At 37.4% G+C, this 22,101-nt stretch overlaps 1 protein-coding gene across 3 annotated transcripts in view; it reads left to right on the forward strand.

The window, feature by feature from the left end:
- The window catches only part of SLC44A1 (solute carrier family 44 member 1), a 202,127-nt gene that overhangs the window by 133,266 nt on the left and 46,760 nt on the right, over positions 1-22,101 (forward strand). For 2 of the 3 annotated variants that reach the window (XM_078436622.2, XM_078436621.2), the window contains exons 13-15: positions 8,042-8,179; positions 16,587-16,823; positions 18,833-18,913. In XM_078436622.2, the coding sequence (XP_078292748.1) occupies positions 8,042-8,179; positions 16,587-16,823; positions 18,833-18,913 (456 nt within the window). Of the gene's footprint in view, positions 1-8,041; positions 8,180-16,586; positions 16,824-18,832; positions 19,124-22,101 lie in introns of those variants that run through there. The other variant, XM_078436620.2, reaches the window with a different exon arrangement.

A 22,101-nucleotide genomic window follows, 5' to 3' on the forward strand; every position in this document is an offset into this window, starting at 1 on the left:
GAGAGAGAGAGAGAGAGAGAGCGAGCAAGGGAGGGGCAGAGAGAGAGAGGGAAATAGAATCTGAAGCAGGCTCCAGGCTCTGAGCTTTCAGCCCAGAGCCCAGTGCAGGGCTCGAAGTCGTGAACCATGAGATCATGACCTGAGGCGAAGTCAGATGCCTAACCAACTGAGCCACCCAGGCATCCCGGTTTTTGTGCATTTTTAATCTTTAGGTAGGTCTGATGTTTGAAGATTCAAGAGAAGCACTAAAAGAGGAATAAATAAATGAGTGAAGGTTTAGGGAGAGTGATTCTGAACTAATACTTAGTTCTGTTTGGGAATATGAAATGCTCTGATATGAGGACTGATTACCCAGGGTGCTTCATGTCTCCTGATTTCACAGGAATTTCACTCTAAATGAGGTCAACATATTGAAGACATTAGAACACTTCCTCCCATGACAGGTTAAGCATAAGTATTGGTTGCCAGTGGAATTTTTTTAAACCCTTGTTGCTGTGAAATGTTTCAGAGCTGGGTGGGCACCCATCTGTTTGAAGTATTCAAGATGATAGGAATCATGGCAGGACTGAATAGATGAGATCTAGGGACTTTTCTGAAATTTGAAAAACCAGCAGGGTCTAAGAGTCTGATCTGCTGGTGTTTGAAGCGGCATTCTTCTCAGTGCTGCCCTGTACATTTGGCAGTTATGAGATTAGTGCTTTGCTAGAGATCAAGCCAGAGCTGGCACTGAGATATCAGGCGGTTCACACCATCCCTTTTGTCTCTGCTACTGATCACTGCTTTCAGAAAATGAAGTTCCATACACATAGGATTGAGTCCACACTAATATAGCCTTGTTGGAGAAGGCACAATGGATAATTAGGGGGATATTCAGTGGAGAGAGCCCAGATATTAAAGGTGTGTTTCAATCCTAACAATGTAACTGTTTGGCAAGCTCAGTGAAACCTTGGAGTCTCGGCTTCTTTCTTCAGTGAGTGGAGAAAAATACACCTATCCTCATAGGCTTTAGGTAAGGATGAAATATAATGCAGATAAATCAACTCTTACAGTACCTGGCTCTTGGTCCTCACTTAGTGTTATCGCTCTCCCCTGCTCCCCTCATTTTATTGTTTTATAAAGAACTCCCAGGGTTTTTAGTCTAAGATAAGAGAGCTCTGGCCAAGATAAAACAAGAGGTTGTTCTAAAGATGTATCTATTTTCTCTAAAAATAAATGTAATGTAAAACACTGAGGAGCTTGTAAAACCAAGACAAAACAAAACATCACCCATGATCTCACCATGCTAACATAACAGTTACTTTTGCTGAAATATTTACTATTAGCTTTCAGAAAAAGTTTCTAATTTTTCACTGCAGCATGGTAATGGCTTATCAGACTTTACTTACAGACTGTTTTATCGGTGTATAAACCTCAATTGTAAAATGGTGGTAATAATAGTATCTGTAGTGCCCATTACCATGAGGATACAGAAAGATGGCATCTCCCATACTCTGAGTACGCACCTGACACAGCAAGTCCTCTGTAATGCTGACTGTTCTGTAGTATAGAATAGTTCTATACAGTATAGAATAAGTTCTAGATGTTCAGGGTTGGTTTCTTTTACATTTTTTAATATGCAGTGGTTTTTATTTTACTCTTGTCGGGTCTTTCAAACTTTTTTTTATGGTTTTGCACTTGACTTTGATGCTTAGAAAGATTTTCCCCACCTCAAGATCAAATAATTATTCTAGTGCTCTTCTCTATAGTTTTTTAGAAGTTTACTCTTTTTTTTTTTTTTTTTTTTTTTGATAAGGAGGCTCCATGTCCAACGTGGGTCTTGAACTCATGACGCTGCAACCCCAATATCAAGAGTCACACATGCTCTACCAACTGAGCCAGCCAGGTGCCCTACTTTTTTAGTTTTGGGATTTAATCAGTTATCCCAGAACCAGTTAATGATTAACCTGTTCTTCCTTCTGCTGTGAAATGTCAATTTGATCGTGTATTAAATTCTTACCTATCATGCTTGAGTATGTCTCAGGACTTTCTTTTCTGTACCATTGATCTGCCTATGCTTTTATCAGTATGCCAATATTTAGTTACTATAGCTTCATTATATACCCCAGATGTCTTATAATACAAATCCCTCTCATTCTAATTTTTCAAAAATTTCTTGTCTAATCACCTCTTTATCTTCTGAAATTATCTTTGTAGTGTTCAATAAGATACAGTGAAATAATAATACTAATTATAATGCCAGCCAGTATTTACTGAGCACCTACAGGCACTGTGGCTCACACTTTATTGGCAGTGGCTCCCATTTAGAGATCTGTTTTGTCTAACCATTTGGCAATGGTTAACAATTAGTTAAATGCCCATTTGCATTGTTTTCCTCCTATCCTCTCTTTTGCTGTCACTCCTGAGATCAGCATACAACTTGAAGTCAAAAGCCTTCAGCAGAGCTGGACAACACAAACTGTCTGGGCCAGTTGAGGCGTATCACATGACTCATGGAAATGAGTGCAGCAGACAGGGTCTAAGGCAATAGAGAGTGGCGGAGACTGGTACAATGGGGAGTTCATATTCTATCCAAAGAAGGCTGTCACTTCTTAGCTCTTGTACACTTGCCAACATGAAGATTTATAGACAGTTTCTAACTCTTGCAATTTTTCAAGAGAAGCCAGAATTCTGGATGTTTGCATTTTATGTCCTGCTATTAAAATGTGTGTGTGTGTGTATGTGTGTGTGTGTGTGTGTGTGTGTGTGTGTGTGTGTGTGTGTATATATATATATATATATATATATATATATATATATATAAAGATAAGTGAGTGGGCCAGGGCAAATAAGGTCTTTGGGCCACACAGTGTCATTTGTCCATGGGTCGCCAGTTTGTCGCAGTGCTTTAGAGAATTGGGAGGATAGCAGTAGAAAAGAGTGTTGATATGGAGGCAGAGTAGGCCAGAGTCATTTTGCAGCACAGTATGAAATCCTGTAATCCAAAGCCATGCTCCACTGCCAAACTGCATGGAAAATACAGCTGGCTTCAAAAAAGAGCTTTAGATTTTCAAAATAAGCCATTAATTATTTATAGCATAGGTGCTGAAGCTTTGCACATCAACAGAATGAACTGTGAACTGTTCTTTGTTTCTGCAGGTGCTTGTGTTAATGTGACAGTGAAGGTGATTGCATATCTCATCTAACAGAATTTACTTTAGGTAGAGAGACTGTTACAACTAGAGTCTGTTTCTTGTGGGCATTGGATTACTCAGGCCTTGCTTTACTTCGACACCACTTGGAGATAGAGCATTTAATACTGGAAAGTATCTGCTCTCTGGCCACCAAGCTTGTAAGATTATAAAGCTCTTCTCTACGTAGTATGAGTGGGAGTTGCAAAGAATATTTTTTGAGCACCTACCACCTGATACTTTACTAAGCACTTAATATATATTATTGCTTTCTCCCCACTATAAGGAAGGCTCATTTCCTCTGTCTTATAGATGAGAAAGTTGAGACTAGCATCTTGTGGCAGAGCATATGGCCTAGAGGTGGATGAAGGTTTCAAATCTAAATTTGCCTCATTCTTGCCATGATATCCCCCTGTTTCCCATATAAATACATACCGGTTTTATGTACATAAGGAAGACTAAAGTATAGATTATTACAGAGAATATGCAAACATCTTAAACTTTCATGTTTCCTGCTATAAACTAACACAAGTGATAGTTTTAAAGGCAATCAATGTAAGATTTGCATATTTTAACTCTTATTTCCCTTAAAAACTCTTAAGAATTTAGAACCAAACTAAATGAAATCTATGGTATAGATTGGACTTTGTGCCCCCTCCATTCCTTGTTCAAAATAACAAAAGGATCATTTTAATTACTTTTTCCCTTATTTAATTTATAATCCACACATAGAGTTTCACATACCTGTTCCCTTTTTCCTACCATTGTTATCTAGCTTGCCACTATTAAGTGAGTTATTATATAAAGACTTTAAATTTAAAGAGAATCTCAAGGTCCACATGTTAAGAAAGGAAAGGTGTGACAAATGTAGAAGCTATGTTCTGGGACATGTGGCCAAGCAGGCCTGGGTTACCCACACGGTGACCTTCAACCCTAACATTTTCTACCACAGCACTTTTTCACCTCATCCTGTCACACAAAAATCTTACCAGGGACCACTTGTGCTGTCATCCTTTTAAAAATCTTCCTGGGTGGTGATCACCTTTTATGTTGTTTCTGGGAATTAAATAGTCTTAAGCCTATATCCTGCCTGAGCAGATGTTGGGCACTGGCTAAATGTTAATCATTGATGGTTCTCTGTGGGCAGTTTATCTCAAGATCAGGAGGGCTGTCAGGGAAGAGGTAGGTGGGCTTAAAAAATCTCAAGTAGTTGAGCAGAAAGTTCAGAGAACACTAATAGGGAAAGCCACAAAGAACTCAGAATTTCTTGAGAACCTTCGTGCGAATCCTTTCAGACTAGGAGGTAAAGCAGTGAAAGAAGATTTCATTGCCCTGCTGTGATCTGTAGCACAATTTTCTCCTTGAAGAGGTCACCTTGACCTTTGCATGTCACATGCAGCTCATCTTCCTGCCCCGGGAGTGGAAGAAAGAGCTTATAAAATATCCACTTAACTTTTTTTGTGAGGTTGAATACAAAGGAGTTGCACAGATCTGTAGGAATGTTGCCAAGAAGGCTAAATTTCTGTGAGCATATCCAACGCTGGAACGCAGGAGTAGAGAGAAGAAATTACTGCTGCCTCCTTCTATGTCCACAAAAAAATTAACTACTCTCAACGTAGATGGGACGTGTGGGGCCAGGTGGGGAGAGAAGATGTGAGAAAGGAGGAATAATAATTTCTTCTGAAAATGAATGAGGGCAGCAAAACAGCTTTTATGGTTGGGTTTGGAGGTGTTAGGCCCTCTCTGAGTCAGCTGGTCTGATGATAACAAAGGACAGATTGGAAGTATGTGGATCCTCCCTTGCTTCTGTCCCTTTCAAAGAAGGTCATGTTCAAACTGGGAAGGGTAAAATAACATTAATTAAGAGTGAGTTGTCGGTCCTCATTGAGGAGGCAAGTTTTAAGACAGTACCTACATGATTTAAATGGGTTTTCCAATATCCCTGATTCTAGACATTATATGCCTTCTTTTTTTTTTTTTTTGACCTTCACAAAGCATCTTGTAATCAATATATAGTTAATATGGCAGGGTATTTTCCCCTGAAAACTTGTTATTAAGTAACTGGTTCATTAGTCTCTTAATCATGTCTCAGAATAAGGGAAAATAAGATATTTTCCTTATGGGATGTTGTGTCTCAGATCACTATAGACATTTGTCACTCATTGAACTGAGGAATTATAGTGAAAGGTTGTACGTAGAGAAAGGTACCAAAAGACTAGAAATGAGAAACTGGGGTTCGTATTTCAAAAGGGATAAGAAGATGGGTTCCATAGACCGTGAACAAGGTTGATATTGATCCTGGGCAATACTCTAGAACAAGGGACGGCAAAGCTTTCTTATAAAGGACCAGGTAGTAAATATTTTTGGCTTTGTGGCCATACAGACTCTGTCACAATTGCTCAGTTCTGCCATTACAGCGTGAAAACAGCTGTGCTAAACAACACGTAAACAAATGAACATTGCTGTGTTCCATTAACACTGCTTTTTACAAAAGTAGGCAGCAGGTCAGATTTGCCAACCTCTACTTTAGAATACATTTGAATGGTTTTGTGTGTGTGTGTGTGAGTGTGTAGAGAAGTGGTCGGTCTTGGTTCTTTGAGAATAAATCGGGCCTGGGAAGTTCTCCATCATTTTTCAACAGCTATTGTTGCATAAGATCAAAAGTGTAGTTTATTTTGAGGTCATTGAGGCATTTGGCAGAATGTTTCAAAAGAAGCTATACAGAAGATGGAGAAATGTGGACCACTGCAGTTAGATAGTTAACTCTTTGGTGCCTGCTGTCTTTTAACTGATAAGATGACCATATATGAGTGCAAGGCAGAAACTAATGCTACCAGAATAATTTAGCAGTATCATTTCTTTAAAATACTCTCTATATTAGCTTTTGAGATAAAAAGAACTGCAAACATAATGTACTATATTCTGATAATAAATTACCCCAATTTGTTTGATGGAATTATGTATATTAAAATCATAATTGTGTTTTTAAAAGAGCATCATTATTTCCTGCTGCTCCATTGCTGAAAATGTAGTGTGTCCCACTCAGTACAGTCTTCATTCCTTGGCCCTGAAATAGTCTGCATTTTTAATCAACAAATTTAATTGTACGATGGCAAATTAAATTTTTGTGACTCAAACTTCACCTTCATACCAGGTTCCTATTAACTAACAAGCATACAGTAGGAACATTCAGAAATTAAAGGCTGTCTCTCCCAAGTTCAGTGTTTAAAGTGGGGTGGCTTCCAGTTATGGAATGAGTAAGTCCTGGAGATGAAAGTCACAGCATAGGGAAAATAGTCAATGGTATCGTAATAGTATATGGTGACAAAAGGTAGCTAACTGGTGGTGAGTATAGCATGAATTATAGACTTATGGAATCACTATATTGTATAGCTGAAACATCACGTGTCGACTATATTTAAGCTAAAAAAAAAAACACAACTTTATAGACAACACAGTGTAAAGCAAGCCCTTTGTGTGTAGCAGTTTTCCAACAATTTAAGTTGGCACTAGACCAAAAATTCCTCAGGACTATAAGTTTTAGCCACAAAGTCTATAAACTTTCCCTTTCTAAGATTCAGATGTATTTGATGTTACAGTACTTATTCACATTTCCCAGAAAATGCCAGCCGTCTTATAGAATGCAGTGTAAAAAGGGGGGGGGGGGAATCAGAGTCTGTGACTGCGGGTCAGAGAGGACACAGAGCAGAAGCAGGTATAATGGAATAAAAGTGTGTCAGCTGGGACTCAGTACTACAAGGGACAGAAAGCTAGCTCAGTCTGGCCTAAAAGGAGAGACAAAGAAAAGGGGGGAGAGAGAGTGGGAGGAGAGGGGAGAGATATTTAGCAACGTATTCGCTTCTCTGGCTGAAAAGTCCAGCAATCTGGCTAGTTCCTAATCATGCAGACATCACGTGACAGCTGTCACCAAGTGCTAGTAATGGGTTTCTATCTGCTCTGACCTCCATGATGTTAGCCTCACCCTCCATCACACATGGTGACCCCCAGCAGTTTTGGGTTCTTCCCATCGTGTTGGCAAAACAGCCATCACAGCCCTCACATCTCGCTATCCAGGAAAGTCAGAGAGCTGCTTTGTCAGGAGTTCCATGGAAGAGAAAGGAAACTTCTTTTTCCCAGAAGCCCCAGGGAACATCTTTTACTTTCATTGGCTCTATGAATTTATGTACCAGTTCCTGAACCAACCGTTGAGAAGGTGGGTAGAACATGCTGATTGGCTCACATCGATCAAGGCCTGCCCCCAGAGCTACAGGTAGTGTCCCTGACTCAGACTCTAAGAGAATGGGGAAGGACTGTTTTCTCAAAGGGGATTCAGGGTCCTGCTCCCAGGAAGGAGGGAGCAACAAACGGCTGTCTACCACAAGAGCTGTGAGAAGTGACAGCATGAAAGGAAACACCAAAGAGGAGATGGCAGATGTTCCGGATAAAACAGCACAGCCTCCTTATGCCTTTACATATTTGTGTAGCTTTTAAAGCATCACTAAAATGGTAATAATGCATCACTGATATTCATAGTGATGAACCTGAGACATCCAGGAAAGGTTAAATTATGTTTGATTTACTAAGACAGGGAAGAAGTTAACGGATGTTAGAAAAATCTGTGTGTGTGTTAATAAATGTCAGTGTTTTAAAAAGGACTAAAACTAAGCCAACCAAAAGCTCTTTTTACCATATCAGACTTTTTTTTTTTTAATGTCTTGTATTTCCTTGCACTTAATCTTAACCTGTACCTCACCAAAGCCATGGGTTCAACTGTGGACTATTTGAATAAGCCGTGTGTTCACTGTATTTGGTTTATATCTTAACGAGGTAAAATCACATTTATTAATGAAAATATTGTTTTTTGCCTTGTCCAGAATGCATACACAGCCACAGCTATCAACAGCACCAACTTCTGCACCTCCGCCAAGGACGCCTTTGTCATTCTTGTGGAGAATGCTTTACGAGTGGCTGCGATCAACACAGTGGGGGATTTCATGTTATTCCTAGGCAAGGTAAGACCAAATATGTTATCTGGGACATACAGTGAAGTTTTATATATATATATATATATATATATATATATATATATATATATATATATTCTTTCATTTGAAAAATGTCTAGCCCATCAAAAAACTATTAAGTAAAATATGTAATATAAAGGAAGCACTTACAAAGCCCTTAATATGCATCAGGCACTGTTCTAAGTTCTTTACATGTATGGTATTCATTTAATCCTAACAATAAATTTGTAAAGGAAGTTATATTATCCTCACTTTACAGATGGGGAAACTGAGGTACAACAGTTCAGTAATTTGCACATGTTTCTCCTTACATAATTCGGTCTGTAAAGAATTCAGAAACAGCCTGCTTAGTGGTTAGGGGTACTATATCTGGAGCCTGACTGCCTGGATTTAAATCCTAGCTCTGTCACTTACTAGCTGTGTGACCTGAGGCAGGCTACATAGCCATTCTGTGCCTCAGTTTGTTCATCTATGAAACTGGGATAATAATAGAGCCAAACTCTTAGGGTTGTAAGGATTAAACTGGTTAATACATGTAGTGTACCTAACATGGTGCTTGATACATTATAAATTCTCAGTGAATGTTAGCTGTCATTGTTACTACATATAAACTCCTTTAAAACAGCTGTGAGGTGCCAGAGTGGCCAAAATGAACAAATCAGGAGACTATAGATGCTGGAGAGTATGTGGAGAAACGGGAACCCTCTTGCACTGTTGGTGGGAATGCAAATTGGTGCAGCCGCTCTGGAAAACAGTGTGGAGGTTCCTCAAAAAATTAAAAACAGACCTACCCTATGACCCAGCAATAGCACTGCTAGGAATTTACCCAAGGAATACAGGAGTGCTGATGCATAGGGGCACTTGTACCCCAATGTTTACAGCAGCACTCTCAACAATAGCCAAATTATGGAAAGAGCCTAAATGTCCAACAACTGATGAATGGATAAAAAAATTGTGGTTTATATACACAATGGAGTACTACGTGGCAATGAGAAAGAATGAAATATGGCCCTTTGTAGCAACATGGATGGAACTGGAGAGTGTTATGCTAAGTGAAATAAGCCATACAGAGAAAGACAGATACCATATGTTTTCACTCTTATGTGGATCCTGAGAAACTTAACAGAAACCCATGGGGGAGGGGAAGGAAAAAAAAAAAAAGAGGTTAGAGTGGGAGAGAGCCAAAGCATAAGAGACTCTTAAAAACTGAGAACAAACTGAGGGTTGATGGGGGGTGGGAGGGAGGGGAGGGTGGGTGATGGGTATTGAAGAGGGCACCTTTTGGGATGAGCACTGGGTGTTGTATGGAAACCAATTTGACAATAAACTTCATATATTGAAAAAAAAATAAAAAATAAATAAATAAAAACAGTTGTGAGGGAATGAGACTTACCTATCCTTAAAGCGTCTGAAAAAAGGTATTTTTTCTATACTATTAAAATCTGCAGAATAATAAATAGCAATATAATTGGATTTCTTTGTATCTGTATTTCAAACCATAAAATGCTCAGAAAATTTGAAAAATTGAGCTGAGCTGACATCACTATAATCTAATAATATCATTTTTATATATGCCCTCCCAGTGTTTTTTTTAATAGGTTTATATTTCTATGGTATAATAATTATAGCCTACATCCCAGTTTGTTCTGTCCTTCTCACTTCACATTATATCATATACATTTTTCATATTGCTTTGATAATCTTCATAATTATTCATTCTCATTATTGTCAGTATTTCATCAAATGCTATTTTTTTGTTATTGTTATGTATGTATGTATGTATTTTGAGAGAAGGAGAAAGAGAGTGAGGGGAGAGGGGCAGAGAGAGAGAGAGAGAGAGAAAGAGAGAGAATCCCAAGCAGACTCCACGCTCAGTGCAGAGCCCGGCATGGAGCTTGATCTCATGACCATGAGATCATGACCTGAGCCGAAATCAAGGGGCAGATGTTTAACTGACTGAGCCACCCAGGCGCCCCCATCAGATGCTATTCCTAAACATTCTGTTACTACCAAACACTTAGGTTACTCCAGCCACTGTGTGTTGAAAGTATTTTTGAAAAGGAAAAAATATTTGGTGTAGAGAGGCATGGAAAGCACAGTGTGGTGTTAAGTTCTCAGGCAACTGTCATCTAAAAAGAATGATAAAACTGTACACATAGTTCTTTTGGAAATTTGTAATTAAACTTACATTATGACTGTTGGACTTATTATTGTCATGTTTTTACAATAAGAGGAAATGTTTTATAGTAAGGATTTAATAAGTTAATCTGTGTCAAGGAGTATAGTGTTGATAACAGTGTTACTGTTACCAACTATTGCTATTATTTATATGCTATATGACTGATTTAGGAAGGCTTCAGATTTTTTGTCTATTGTCTATTTTATGTTTTAGATACTTGTATTTATCCCTGCTACTAAGAAGGGTGTGAAGCAACTTAAAATAAAAACATATGTACACAGAGCAATTGAAATAAAAGAGGGCGCCTGGCTGGCTCAGTCGGTTAAGCATCTGACTTTGCCTCAGGTCATGATCTCACAGTTTGTGAGTTCGAGCCCCGCATTGGGTGAGTCAAGCCCTGCTTTGGGTAAAACATGAGCCCTGGGTGAGCCCCACTTCTCTCTCTCTCTCTCTCTCTCTCTCTCTCTCTCTGTGCCTCGTTCACTTGTGCCCTCTCTCTCTCGAAAATAAATAAATAAATAAATAAATGAATAAATAAATAAATAAATAAAAGAGAAGCCATATATCGGAATAACAGAAAACAATGTGGTAAAAAAGACAATTTTTATATCTCTTTTTTTTTTTTTTAACTTTTGTTGTTTTTAATTAAGTAGTCTCCACGCCCAACATGGGACTTGAACTCATGACCCTAAGATCAAGAGTCGCATGCTCTACCGCCTAAGCCAGCCAGGTTCCTCAATCTCTCTTTTCATTTCGTATTATGTCATGAGCATTTACTATTTTATTAAAAATGTTTTAAACATGGTTATACAATTGTATCATCATTTCTTTAACCAAACCTCTAATTTTCTTTTTATAGTTAAACTGTTCTCATTCTACTAATATAAAGTGTGATACAGTGAAGCCATTGTATGCAAACCCTTGCCTGTGTCAATCCTTATTTCCTGAGGCCAGAATCCTGGAAGTGGAACCAATGAGTCAGAGTACCTAATAGGTTTCTGGATGTACATTACCAAATTGCTTACCAGAAACATGAAAGTTTGAATAATACAAAACTTATAACACTGTAAGAAAATTACTTTTAAAACATAGACTTTTTTTATTTGATTGATTTATTTTTTAAAGTTTATTTATTTATTTTGAGAGAAAGAGAGAGAGACAATGTGAGTTGGGGAGGGGCAGAGAGAGAATCCCAAACAGTCTCCGTGCTCTCAGCACAGAGCCTGATGCAGGGCTTGAACTCACGAACAAAGAGATCATGACCCAAGCCGAAATCAAGAGTCGGACACTTAAACCAACTGAGCCACCTGGGTACCCCAAGATTACTTTTTAAAATTGAGATATCCAAAAAAGAGAAAAAAATAAGAGGGGAAGAAAGTATTTTAGTTTCCAACATACTAAGATAAACATTCTTTAGTTTTCTTTTTTAAGACTGTAGTTCTGATCACAGAATACAGTAAATCTTTTAAAAAGAATTTCTCACTGCAATTAAAAGTAGCTGCTAGTATGCAGAAATGGTCCCTAATCAGATAGTTCACATAGGTAGATCAGAATAAGCATTATAAAAGATGGTGTCAGGAACAAACTATGGATAACACACAACAACTTGGATAAATCATGAGGGAATTTTGCTGAGTGAAAAACATTAACCCCAGAAAATTAAATACTGTATTATTCCATTTATATAACATTCTTATACTTTTTTTTTCAATGAAGTAAGCTCTACACCCAACGTGAGGCTTGAACTCATGGCCCTGAGGTTAAGAGTCATATGGTCTAAGTGAGCCAGGAGGTACCCCAAATTATTTTCTCTTACATACCTTTTTATTTTTTTTAATTAAGTAAGCTCTACTTCCAAAATGGGGCTTGAGCCATTTATAAACATTCTTAAAATGATAACATTATGGAAATTGGGAACAGATTTATGGTCACCCAGTTAGGGCTGGGGTTGCAGGGAGGCATAGGGGAAGTTATAAAAGGCTAAAGTGAGGGATCCTTGTTATGATGGAGATGTTCTGTACCTTGTCTGTATCAATGTCAATACTGTGGTTGTGATATTGTACTCTAGTTTGACAAGGTGTTACTGTTGAAGGGAACTGGGTAAAAGGTACATGAAATCATTCCGTGTTATTTCTTACAATGAAATGTGAATTCAAAATTGTCTCAAAATATAAAATTTAATTTTAAAAACCCTGAATTTAAAAGAAAACAGAAGAGGGGCGCCTGGGTGGCTCAGTCGGTTAAGCGTCCAACTTCAACTCAGGTCACGATCTCACGGTCCGTGAGTTCAAGCCCTGCGTCGGGCTCTGGGCTGATGGCTCAGAGCCTGGAGCCTGCTTCCGGTTCTGTGTCTCCCTCTCTCTCTGCCCCTCCCCCGTTCATGCTCTGTCTCTCTCTGTCTCAAAAATAAATAAACGTTTAAAAAAATTTTAAAATAAATAAATAAATAAATAAATAAATAAAAGAAAACAGAAGACAATTCCATGGATTCCATTTCTGTGGAACCCCAGTGGTTTCATGGAATGGTAAATTAGATTTAGGAGGGATCTTATCTCCCCTAGTTTAGTGGCTTGTGATCTGTGACCACTGGCCTATTGGGTCTTCACAGGTAAGAACAGAGATTTACAAACTATTTCACCATTTTCAGGTCTCATAGATATTGCATATTTGCCCGATAAAACTATCCAAAAAAAACCCACAAAATCTGAAGCTCTTCACTTCTGTGTGAAATTATTTTATCTCATTTGATAATACTTTTTCTAACATTAATTATTGGTAGTTTATTTGGCGTTGATTAATACAAAAATGATAATATGAATTATTACTTGTAGGTGCTATTTTACTGACAAAATCTTTTAAAACATGAGCTCCATGTGGAAAGGGCATCGCAAATGCACGATTTATGGTAGAAATGAAAGCAACAAACAAAGATTGCTAAGCACTGTGTTAAATGCCTTCAGAATGCTTATTTTAACAATTATGGGATGTATGTATTTTTATGTCTCTTTTAAAGGTGGAAAAACAGATTCAGAAAGGTTACATGAACTTGCTTGGAGTCACAAAACTAAGACGTATTAACTCCGTGATTCAAATCTACGTCTTTCTGATTCTAAAACTAGCACCCTTTCCTTTCTGCTTCTCACATCCTACCCTGTGTATGACTCTCTTCTATGGTGTCACCAAAAACGTGTCCTGTAGAACAGGAGCATTGAAATGTTTAAAATCATGCATCCTATTAGAAAAAATTTTTGAGCACACTTCCTAATATATTTACATTTATTAATGATATATGTACAGCTTTTACTAATATATACATGGTAAAGCATAGTATAAAAGGAAATTAAAATAAATGAGAAATATAATTTGAAGTCCCAGGTGCTCTTAAATACTCCCTTGGGTGTGTGTACCCCACCACGGAGATCACTGATCTAAGCCAGTACTTCTTCTTGTAGACTTTATCAGAATCACCTGAGGCAAATTTTATTTTATTTTATTTTATTTTACTTTATTTTATTTTATTTTATTTTATTTTACTTTATTTTATTTTATTTTATTTTTTAAAGTTTATTTATTTTGAGAGAGAGTGTATATGTGTACATGTACACACACATGAACAGGGGAGGGGCAGAAAGAGAGGGGAAGAGAGAGAATACCAAGCAGGCTCCCCACTGTCAGCACAGAGCCCAGTTTGGGGCTCCATCTCACAAACTCACAAGCTGTGATCATGACCTGAGCTGAAATCAGAGAGTTGGATGCTTAACCAACGGAGCCACCCAGCTGCCCCCACCTGAGGAACCTTTTAAATGCATATTGCTGGGCTTCATCTTAGCTCTAACCAATTGGACTCTGGGGGTAGGGCCCTGGAATCTGTATTATTCACAAACTCCCCAAGTGATACCTAGCCCTTCTGCAGTTTGAGAACCATTAATGTATCCTCTGCTTGACACCCTTTCATTATATTTGGGAGTAATTATTACATTATTACATTCCCTTGGCTTTTGGGCTAAATATCATTAATTCTTGAAGTTGTTTCTTACTTGTTTGTTTATTTGTTTGTTTTGAGAGTGCAAGTGGGGGAGGGGCAGAGTAAGTTGGGGTGGGGGGCACAGAGGAACCGATGAAGCCTGTGATGACAGCAGAGAGCCCGATGCAGGACTCAGACTTTCAAACCATGAGATCATGACCTAAGCCAAGTCAGCCGCTTAACCAACTGAGTCACTCAAGTGGCCCTTAAAGTTGTTTCCAATGTGACAGTATCCAACCTTCCACTTCAACAGATTTTGTCTCAACATCTAGTTTGTCAGAGCCGCACCTTTTCCCTGTAATTGACTTTAACGTTTCAAATGTGGCTTAACTTTTAGTGGTTTAGAGTGAGCATAAAGAACCTCAGTCCTTCTGTAGGACGGATGTCAAAAATTTGAAGAAGAATATAAGAAACAACTCATTCTAAAAACCAAAAAGAGTGAAAGAAAATGGATATAATTAGCTATCTGTAGAAGTCACCCCAGAAAGTAAATGACTGTAAGAGAGAATTCCTGAGTGTTTGCCACAAAAAATGGTGGAGGGTCATCTAAATATGGGCAGACCCAGATTTGCTCCCTAAAATCATCTGAAAATTTACAGGTCAATTTATAGTCTCCTTCTCAGCACTGGACCAGAAAAGGCTGCTGTGGTTCTAGAAGACTCTTTCTTTTCCTTTGTTATTTCATGCTGGATGTTAGGCCAGGTGTAGGGCTGAGCACGAGTGTATTTAGGATTCAGTATAACCCATTACTGCTTTATACCAATATCCAAGTATTTGCTGAGTTCTTACCTTGAAAGAGGGCTGGATTTGGCATCATAAGAGCATTATTTGGGTGATATCTGCCCTTCTACTCTGTGACCTTGGGCAAGTTGGCTAGCCTCTCTGAATATGTTTCCCAGTCTATAAAATGAAGGTGATAATGTTTGCCATAAACCATTCCTAGGGATTGAAAAGCTGAATCTTTTCAAGAAATTCAAGTGCTGCATGGGAGGGACCAGAGTAGGTGGTTCTTGACAATAAGCAATTTCACTATTTCTTATATTCTTCTATGATGGATATTTGTGGCAACCTCTTTCTTCACAGGTAATCCAAATCTAAACTACATGGCGACTCATATTAAATTTACCACATGTTCTCTGTGAAAAAATGCAAAACAAAGAAAAAACTCTTAGAGATGTTTGTTGCAGCATTATTTATACCAGAAAACAACATAAGTCTCCAACTGTAGGAGAATGGTCAAATTTTAAGTCACCCATAAGATGAAATTATGCGGCTAAGTATTGATGAAACATTTATAATGCTACTATAAATATTAATGAATAGCTTTTAATTTATATATTTATATAATTTATTTATATATAATACTATTTATATATATTTATATATATATTTATATATATTTATATTATTTATAAATAATAATAATATAATAATATAATAATAATAATATAAATAATATATTTATATTTATATTATATTTATATTTATATATATTTATATATATATATATTTATATATATTTAGATTTATTTATATAATACTATTTCATATATATATAAGTACAATACCCTGGACTGTCAATAATTTTATTCTGAGTGCAATAGTGCTATTTTCTAAAATATGCGTGCATAGGGGTGCCTGGGTGGCTCAGTCAGTTGAGCGTCCGACTTCGCCTCAGGTCATGATCTCTCACGGTCCGTGAGTTCGAGCCCTGCGTAGGGCTCTGTGCTGATAACTCAGAGCCTGGAGCCTGCTTCAGATTCTGTATCTCCCTCTCTCTCTGCCCCTCCCTCATTCTCTCTCTCTCTCTCTCTCTCTCTGTCTCTCTTTCTCAAAAACTAAATAAGCATTAAAATTTTTTTTTAAATAAAATATGCATGCATACATTTGTCTTAAAAATTGCCACAGGTGCTTAAATACGTGAAGTTTTAAGGAACAAGCATAACGTTTGGAAACATGACTATTTTTCATGTAAACCAGAAGTGTTTAAAAGATTATTTTTTATTTATGTGATATACATGTATATGTGTGTGTATGGGTATATATGAATTATCCTTTGTAGCTTGCAGTAGAATGAATGTATGCAGCCAGCGTTTATAATATTAAAGGGAATTTGAAGTCTGCAAATGATGAAGAAATAGTGGTTTTCTATGGTAGGATATTAAATGTGTTCTTTGTTCTCTCTGCTTCAGGTGCTGATAGTCTGCAGCACGGGTTTGGCTGGGATTATGCTGCTCAACTACCAGCAAGATTACACAGTATGGGTGCTGCCTCTGATCATCGTCTGCCTCTTTGCTTTCCTAGTCGCTCATTGCTTCCTGTCCATTTACGAAATGGTAGTGGATGTATTATTCTTGTGTTTTGCCATTGATACAAAATACAATGATGGGAGCCCTGGCAGAGAATTCTATATGGATAAAGTGCTGATGGTAAGTATTTCAAACGCCCTCTACTGCTTTAGAGGTAAACATACTAGTAAAAATATTTTGCAAAACCTTCTCCATGTTTAATTCCTGTTATATGCAGCTGAGTAATTTAGAATTAAACCTGTAGGGCTCATGAATGAGGTTAGTCTTGGGGAAATCAGGGAAGAAGGAAGGTCCTCTTGGCATGGATGAGACCATATATATACACCTAGCTAGAGCAATACCCATTAATAGTCCTGAGTTCACATTATTTCATACTGCTCCCTCCCTCTCTGCAATTAGATGGATTAGAATTGACTTGTTACAACCTGAATTTTAGTCCTTGAATTGGAACATTGGACCACTGATGTCCTAAGTGCCCTTTCTTGAAGTGGAACTCAAAGACAAAAAGTCTTTATTTCTCCGGTGGTAGCACCTGCCTATATTTTTCCGTCTACCACCTTTCCAAATAGTATTGCTGTCAGCCCCATTAGAAGTCATTATCCTAAGTATGCCAGGCCAAACTGAAAGTGTTTCGTAATGAATACAGATTAACAGACTCAGGACTGATAGATTATATACTGTTTTCCATTAGTCAAGATCTGAACTTTTACACAGATATTATATTCCGATTCTTTAGTTATCTAGCCTCTGCAGCTTCCCTGTATTAGAATCTCAATTAAAAATTTTAAAACTTTAGAAGCTATTTAAATGATTCAAATATTATTATCAATGTCAAATGCTCCCAAAATAAGGATGCTTCTTAATAATAGTACTTTGCCATTAAGCTGTGAAATATTCCTATCTGAAGAGTAGGTAATATTGAAGGGTAAACATTAGACCTTGAGATAACAAGTCCTCTTCCAGGAGCCTGGTTTATCTAGTTAAATATAAAATAAATATGTTAATAAATAAGATAGATTTTTTTTTTTTTCAATTGCAGAAATTTCAAATGATTTAATGGACGTATTGGGTACTGATTATCTCTTTCACTGAAAACACCATCAACTAAATTTTGGACATTTTTGTAATGTCTAAATTATATTTCTAACTGGTTGTTTTCATAATGGAATTTGACTTGTGAGCATTCCATCTCCCTTCTGATTAAGACATTTAGAAGAAGAATTTGGGGACACCTGTCTGGCCCAGTTGATAGAGCAGGCGACTCTTGATTTTGGGGTTGTAAGTTTGAGACCCATGTTGGGTGTAGAGATTACCTGAATGAATGAATGAATGAATGAATGAATGAATGAAAAATAAATTTTTAAAAACTTAAAAAAAAGAAGAGGGAGAATTTGTTTTTTGTGTCTTAAACCCTTGATCCAGAGCAGAGTAACAAAAAATACTTTTTTCTTCTTTTAGTTTTTTCAGTAAGAATGATGAGGATATTTAATGGAGAAGTGCTCCATAAACTTGGACATGATAGAAACATTTCTTTGGGGCATAATCCCATTTTAACTACTTTTGACCACAGGTTCTGGTTGTTACTTCCTGTCTTCCTGCTTTATGGAGTAATTTCAAAGCCAGATAGACATTTTTTTAAAGTAGCTTATTTATGGTTGGGTAAAAACAGTATTCTGCGCTTAGTGGAATCAATGCTTTCTTTTACCTGCTAGGGCTAGTTTAAAGAGAGGGCTTATGGAATAAAACGCTCTTGTTTTTCTGTTTAACCTTGATATGGAAAAAGTCAGACAACAAATAGAACAATAATCTAAGTATGAGAAAACAATCTTTTAAGAAAGCATTAGGGATTTTCTCTTCCAGATAGAGGTAACATTCTCTCTTTGAGCTTAAGTGAGATTGTCACAATAAATGGATGGAAAAAAGATGTCCTAAAGATATCACAAGTTGCAGCCCATGTGCACAGATTTAGCAGCTGTTGTGTAGTGATACTAAATATTATTCACTGCTCTGGTTTTAGGCCATCCGTGTACTGATATTGAATTTAAAATGTCAGTGTTCCTTAGAATTCATCTGCCAACCAAAATCTGAAAGGACCTAAGAATTTATGCAATTTGGTCCATATTTTGCAGGAGTTTGTGGAAAACAGTAGAAAAGCAATGAAAGAAGCTGGTAAGGGAGGCGTAGCCGATGCCAGAGAGCTAAAGCCGATGGTAGGTGGAGATGAGGAGGTGACCGCCCTCCAAGAATTTCACTTTCACTTCCTCTCTCTCTCTGTTTTCACTGACTGCACTTCTTCAGGAGAAGCTTTTGTTGTCTGTATCACACAGGATGTGCTGCTCTTTCTGTTTGTGTGTTTACCCATCACTTGGATGGCAGAATTCTTGTCACAACTGAGACCGCCTTCTGTAAAAGTAAGCTGAAAGGAACAACATCTGTCTCAGGGCTTATCACGAAGCAGGGGCTAATTTTTGTCCCTAAAGTAAAATGGCCATTTCTGGTTTTGGGGTTTTTTTTCTTTTAATTTTTAGCTGTACATGTTTGGTTTTCAATGGAATGAACATTTGGTTGTACACTTGAAATGACAGTTTGATTTTTATCATTTTGGAAAGTGATACTAGCAATTCCTTTCAACTTGCTAAAATTCACATTCCCCACTTTTTTAATATTGGTTTGTTTCTGTTGCTGTCTTTTACCCTTTGCTGACTTTTTCTTCTGTTGCCTGGATTGTACTTTCTTTGTTTCTTAAGCTGTTTTTCAGTAGCAAACAAGATTACTCCATCAACACTCACATTCCCACTCAGTAAAACAACCTGGTCCTCTCTAACCTCAGCTTAATTGTGAGAAAGGTCAATGATCTCTGGTCAGTGATATGTATGTATATTCTAAGTACTCTACTTTCATTTGGGAAAAAAAGGCAACTTAATCAGTGTAAGAGAATCCTGAGTTGCTTTTGCCACAGATACTCTCACCTCTGCATAATGACAGATAACCCTCACATATATTTGTGTAATTACTGCTTATTTTGCAAATGTATTGTTATTAAACAGCATGTTATCTAAAAATATTATATAACTGCCTACGTCCTGAAACAGCTAATTTTAAATAATGTGCCTTCTGATTGCACGTGATGTCCCAAAGTGTGAGATGAAGACTCCTCTTTCTTACTAAACTATAAAGTTTAATAAGTGGTTGATTTCATAGGTTTCCAACTTGCATAAAACAAGCACGTTTAAGTATATAAGAGTAAAGGAAATGGGTTTGTTTGAGGTTGGCTGGTGGGGAGGCCATATTTATATGCAAAATAATTGCATATTCAACCTAAATTAAAACCTTAGCAGAATGTTTAGATATAAATTCTCTCCTCCGTAACCCCCTCCAGGGCCTATTTTGGTGTTGCTGTTAATAGCATTAATGATTGTCAGAGTCAAAACTTCAATGTTTATTTCCCAAGGTACAGATCACTCTAATCGGAAGTCAAAGGATGTAGAACTCTTAGTTTTAAGTGTGCACCAGCCAGAACTCCGTTGAGTGGGCAAGGGGCACCATCAGCAATCCCCCGGTCTGACTTCTTGCCTTCTCTACCCCGCCTTTCTGTATACCTCCTACTTGACCCTGGCCAAGGGGGACGGTAGTGAAGATTCTGCCGACCCTCTGGTGGCATGGTTAAATGAGGAAGGCTTCCTTCTTGCCACTGTTTGTTTGTCATACGTGTTCAGTAACTGGCTCCCAGTGTAACTTAAAAAGGTAAAATATAAAATCTTTAAAATGTGAACTACCTTTGCCCCCCTTTTTTGTCTTTCCAGTGATTGACACTTCTATTAAATTGTCAGTCATAATCATTTTTAAAAAGGGAGAAATATTTGGAGGTCTTGACTGGCTTAGTTTGACCATGAATTGGCACATATTTCTGCATTATCCTTTAGTGAAGGATACAGTGTGGAAGACGAGAATACAAGTATGCTGACTCTTACCTAAACCTCTAATTCGTAGGTAATGATATAAGGAGAAATCCCCAGGTTATGTGGCATTCTACCAGAAGCCAAAACTTTAGGAAGATTTTTTCCCCCTAATATTGCTTTCAGTTTTAAATTAATGCCCCTTAACTGAAACACTGCTTTAAAATCTTCATTCATTTTTTGCTTTTGTTTTATGTTGCTCATCAGCTCATTGCTTGCAGATTAATGGTAAAACCCTCCACTATGTTTCCAAATATATCTTCTATGTGCATTGTGCTTCTGGTGTTTTGGACATTATAGCATTTGGTCCCTAAGAATGGTATTTTTTTATGCAGTTTAAAAACTTCCCGGGAGAGAAGTTGAGATGTTGCTTACAGAGTAAATATTTTAAGTACATCAGTACCTCTGATTCTTATCTCTTTTGCATTAGAATGGTAAGAGTTGACCCTGCTACCACTATGCATCTTGGATGTGTCCCTAAATAATTCTCTGAGAGATTCTTCGTTAAAACTTGGGGTTTGGTAGAAATCAGGATTGCTAACTTGTCTTTGCCTGATTTAATTCACATGTTATTCCCTTAGATAAAAGTTCTGTAAAAGCGCCATACCCATTTAGCCGTATCTGTACAATCTGCTGTTAAGTTCACTTGTTTATCTTCTTTCTTAATGGGATATTTTAATTTAGGGTTTACTTTTAGCCTAGAGAATTAATGTTCAGGAAAGTGAGGTTTTAAATTTCCCTTTTGACGAGGGATCATTGAATTAAATATAAGTACTTCCAGTTTTCCTCTTGGACTTTTTTTTTTTTTTTTTTTTTTTTTTTTTTTTTTTTTTTTTTTTTTGAGAAAGAGCCTCACTAGTTCAGGACACTCTGAAGGTCTGTGAGGTTGTCCTATAAATCTTTGAAAATGATTTTAGAAAGATTTACCAAATGTGATGTTATAGAAGTTTAAGAAAGAGAACTTCCGGCCATCTGCTTCAACAGGAAAGAATTTATAGAGGAAAAGGAAAAAAAAAAAAACCTGAACACTGTAACAACATAGGCCAGAGATGTATTCTCTGCATATCTCAGAGATTATCCAGAAGGAAATGTGACTTTCTTTAAATTTTTGTTTTTTTAATGTTTACTTACTTTTGAGACAGTGTGAGCAGGGAAAGGGCAGAGGGAGAGAAAGACACAGAATCCAAAGTAGGCTCCAGGCTCCTAGCTGTCAGCACAGAGCCTAACAGGAGCTGGAACTCACAGAGCTGTGAGATCATGAGCTGAAGTCGCTTAACCGACTGAGCCACCCAGGTACCCCTGACTTTCAACATTCATAGGAATTGCAGCCCCTGGAATATAGGTTCGCGCAAAGGGCTCTCAGTCCATTTTGCTTTGTGGCCACTTGTGACCATCTGTGTACTTGTAACATCATTCATGACCTCCTTTTAATGGTAATTGTC

The sequence above is a fragment of the Panthera onca genome, chromosome D4 (assembly GCF_046562875.1).
Source record: "Panthera onca isolate mPanOnc1 chromosome D4, mPanOnc1 haplotype 2, whole genome shotgun sequence".
Lineage (NCBI taxonomy): Eukaryota > Metazoa > Chordata > Mammalia > Carnivora > Felidae > Panthera > Panthera onca.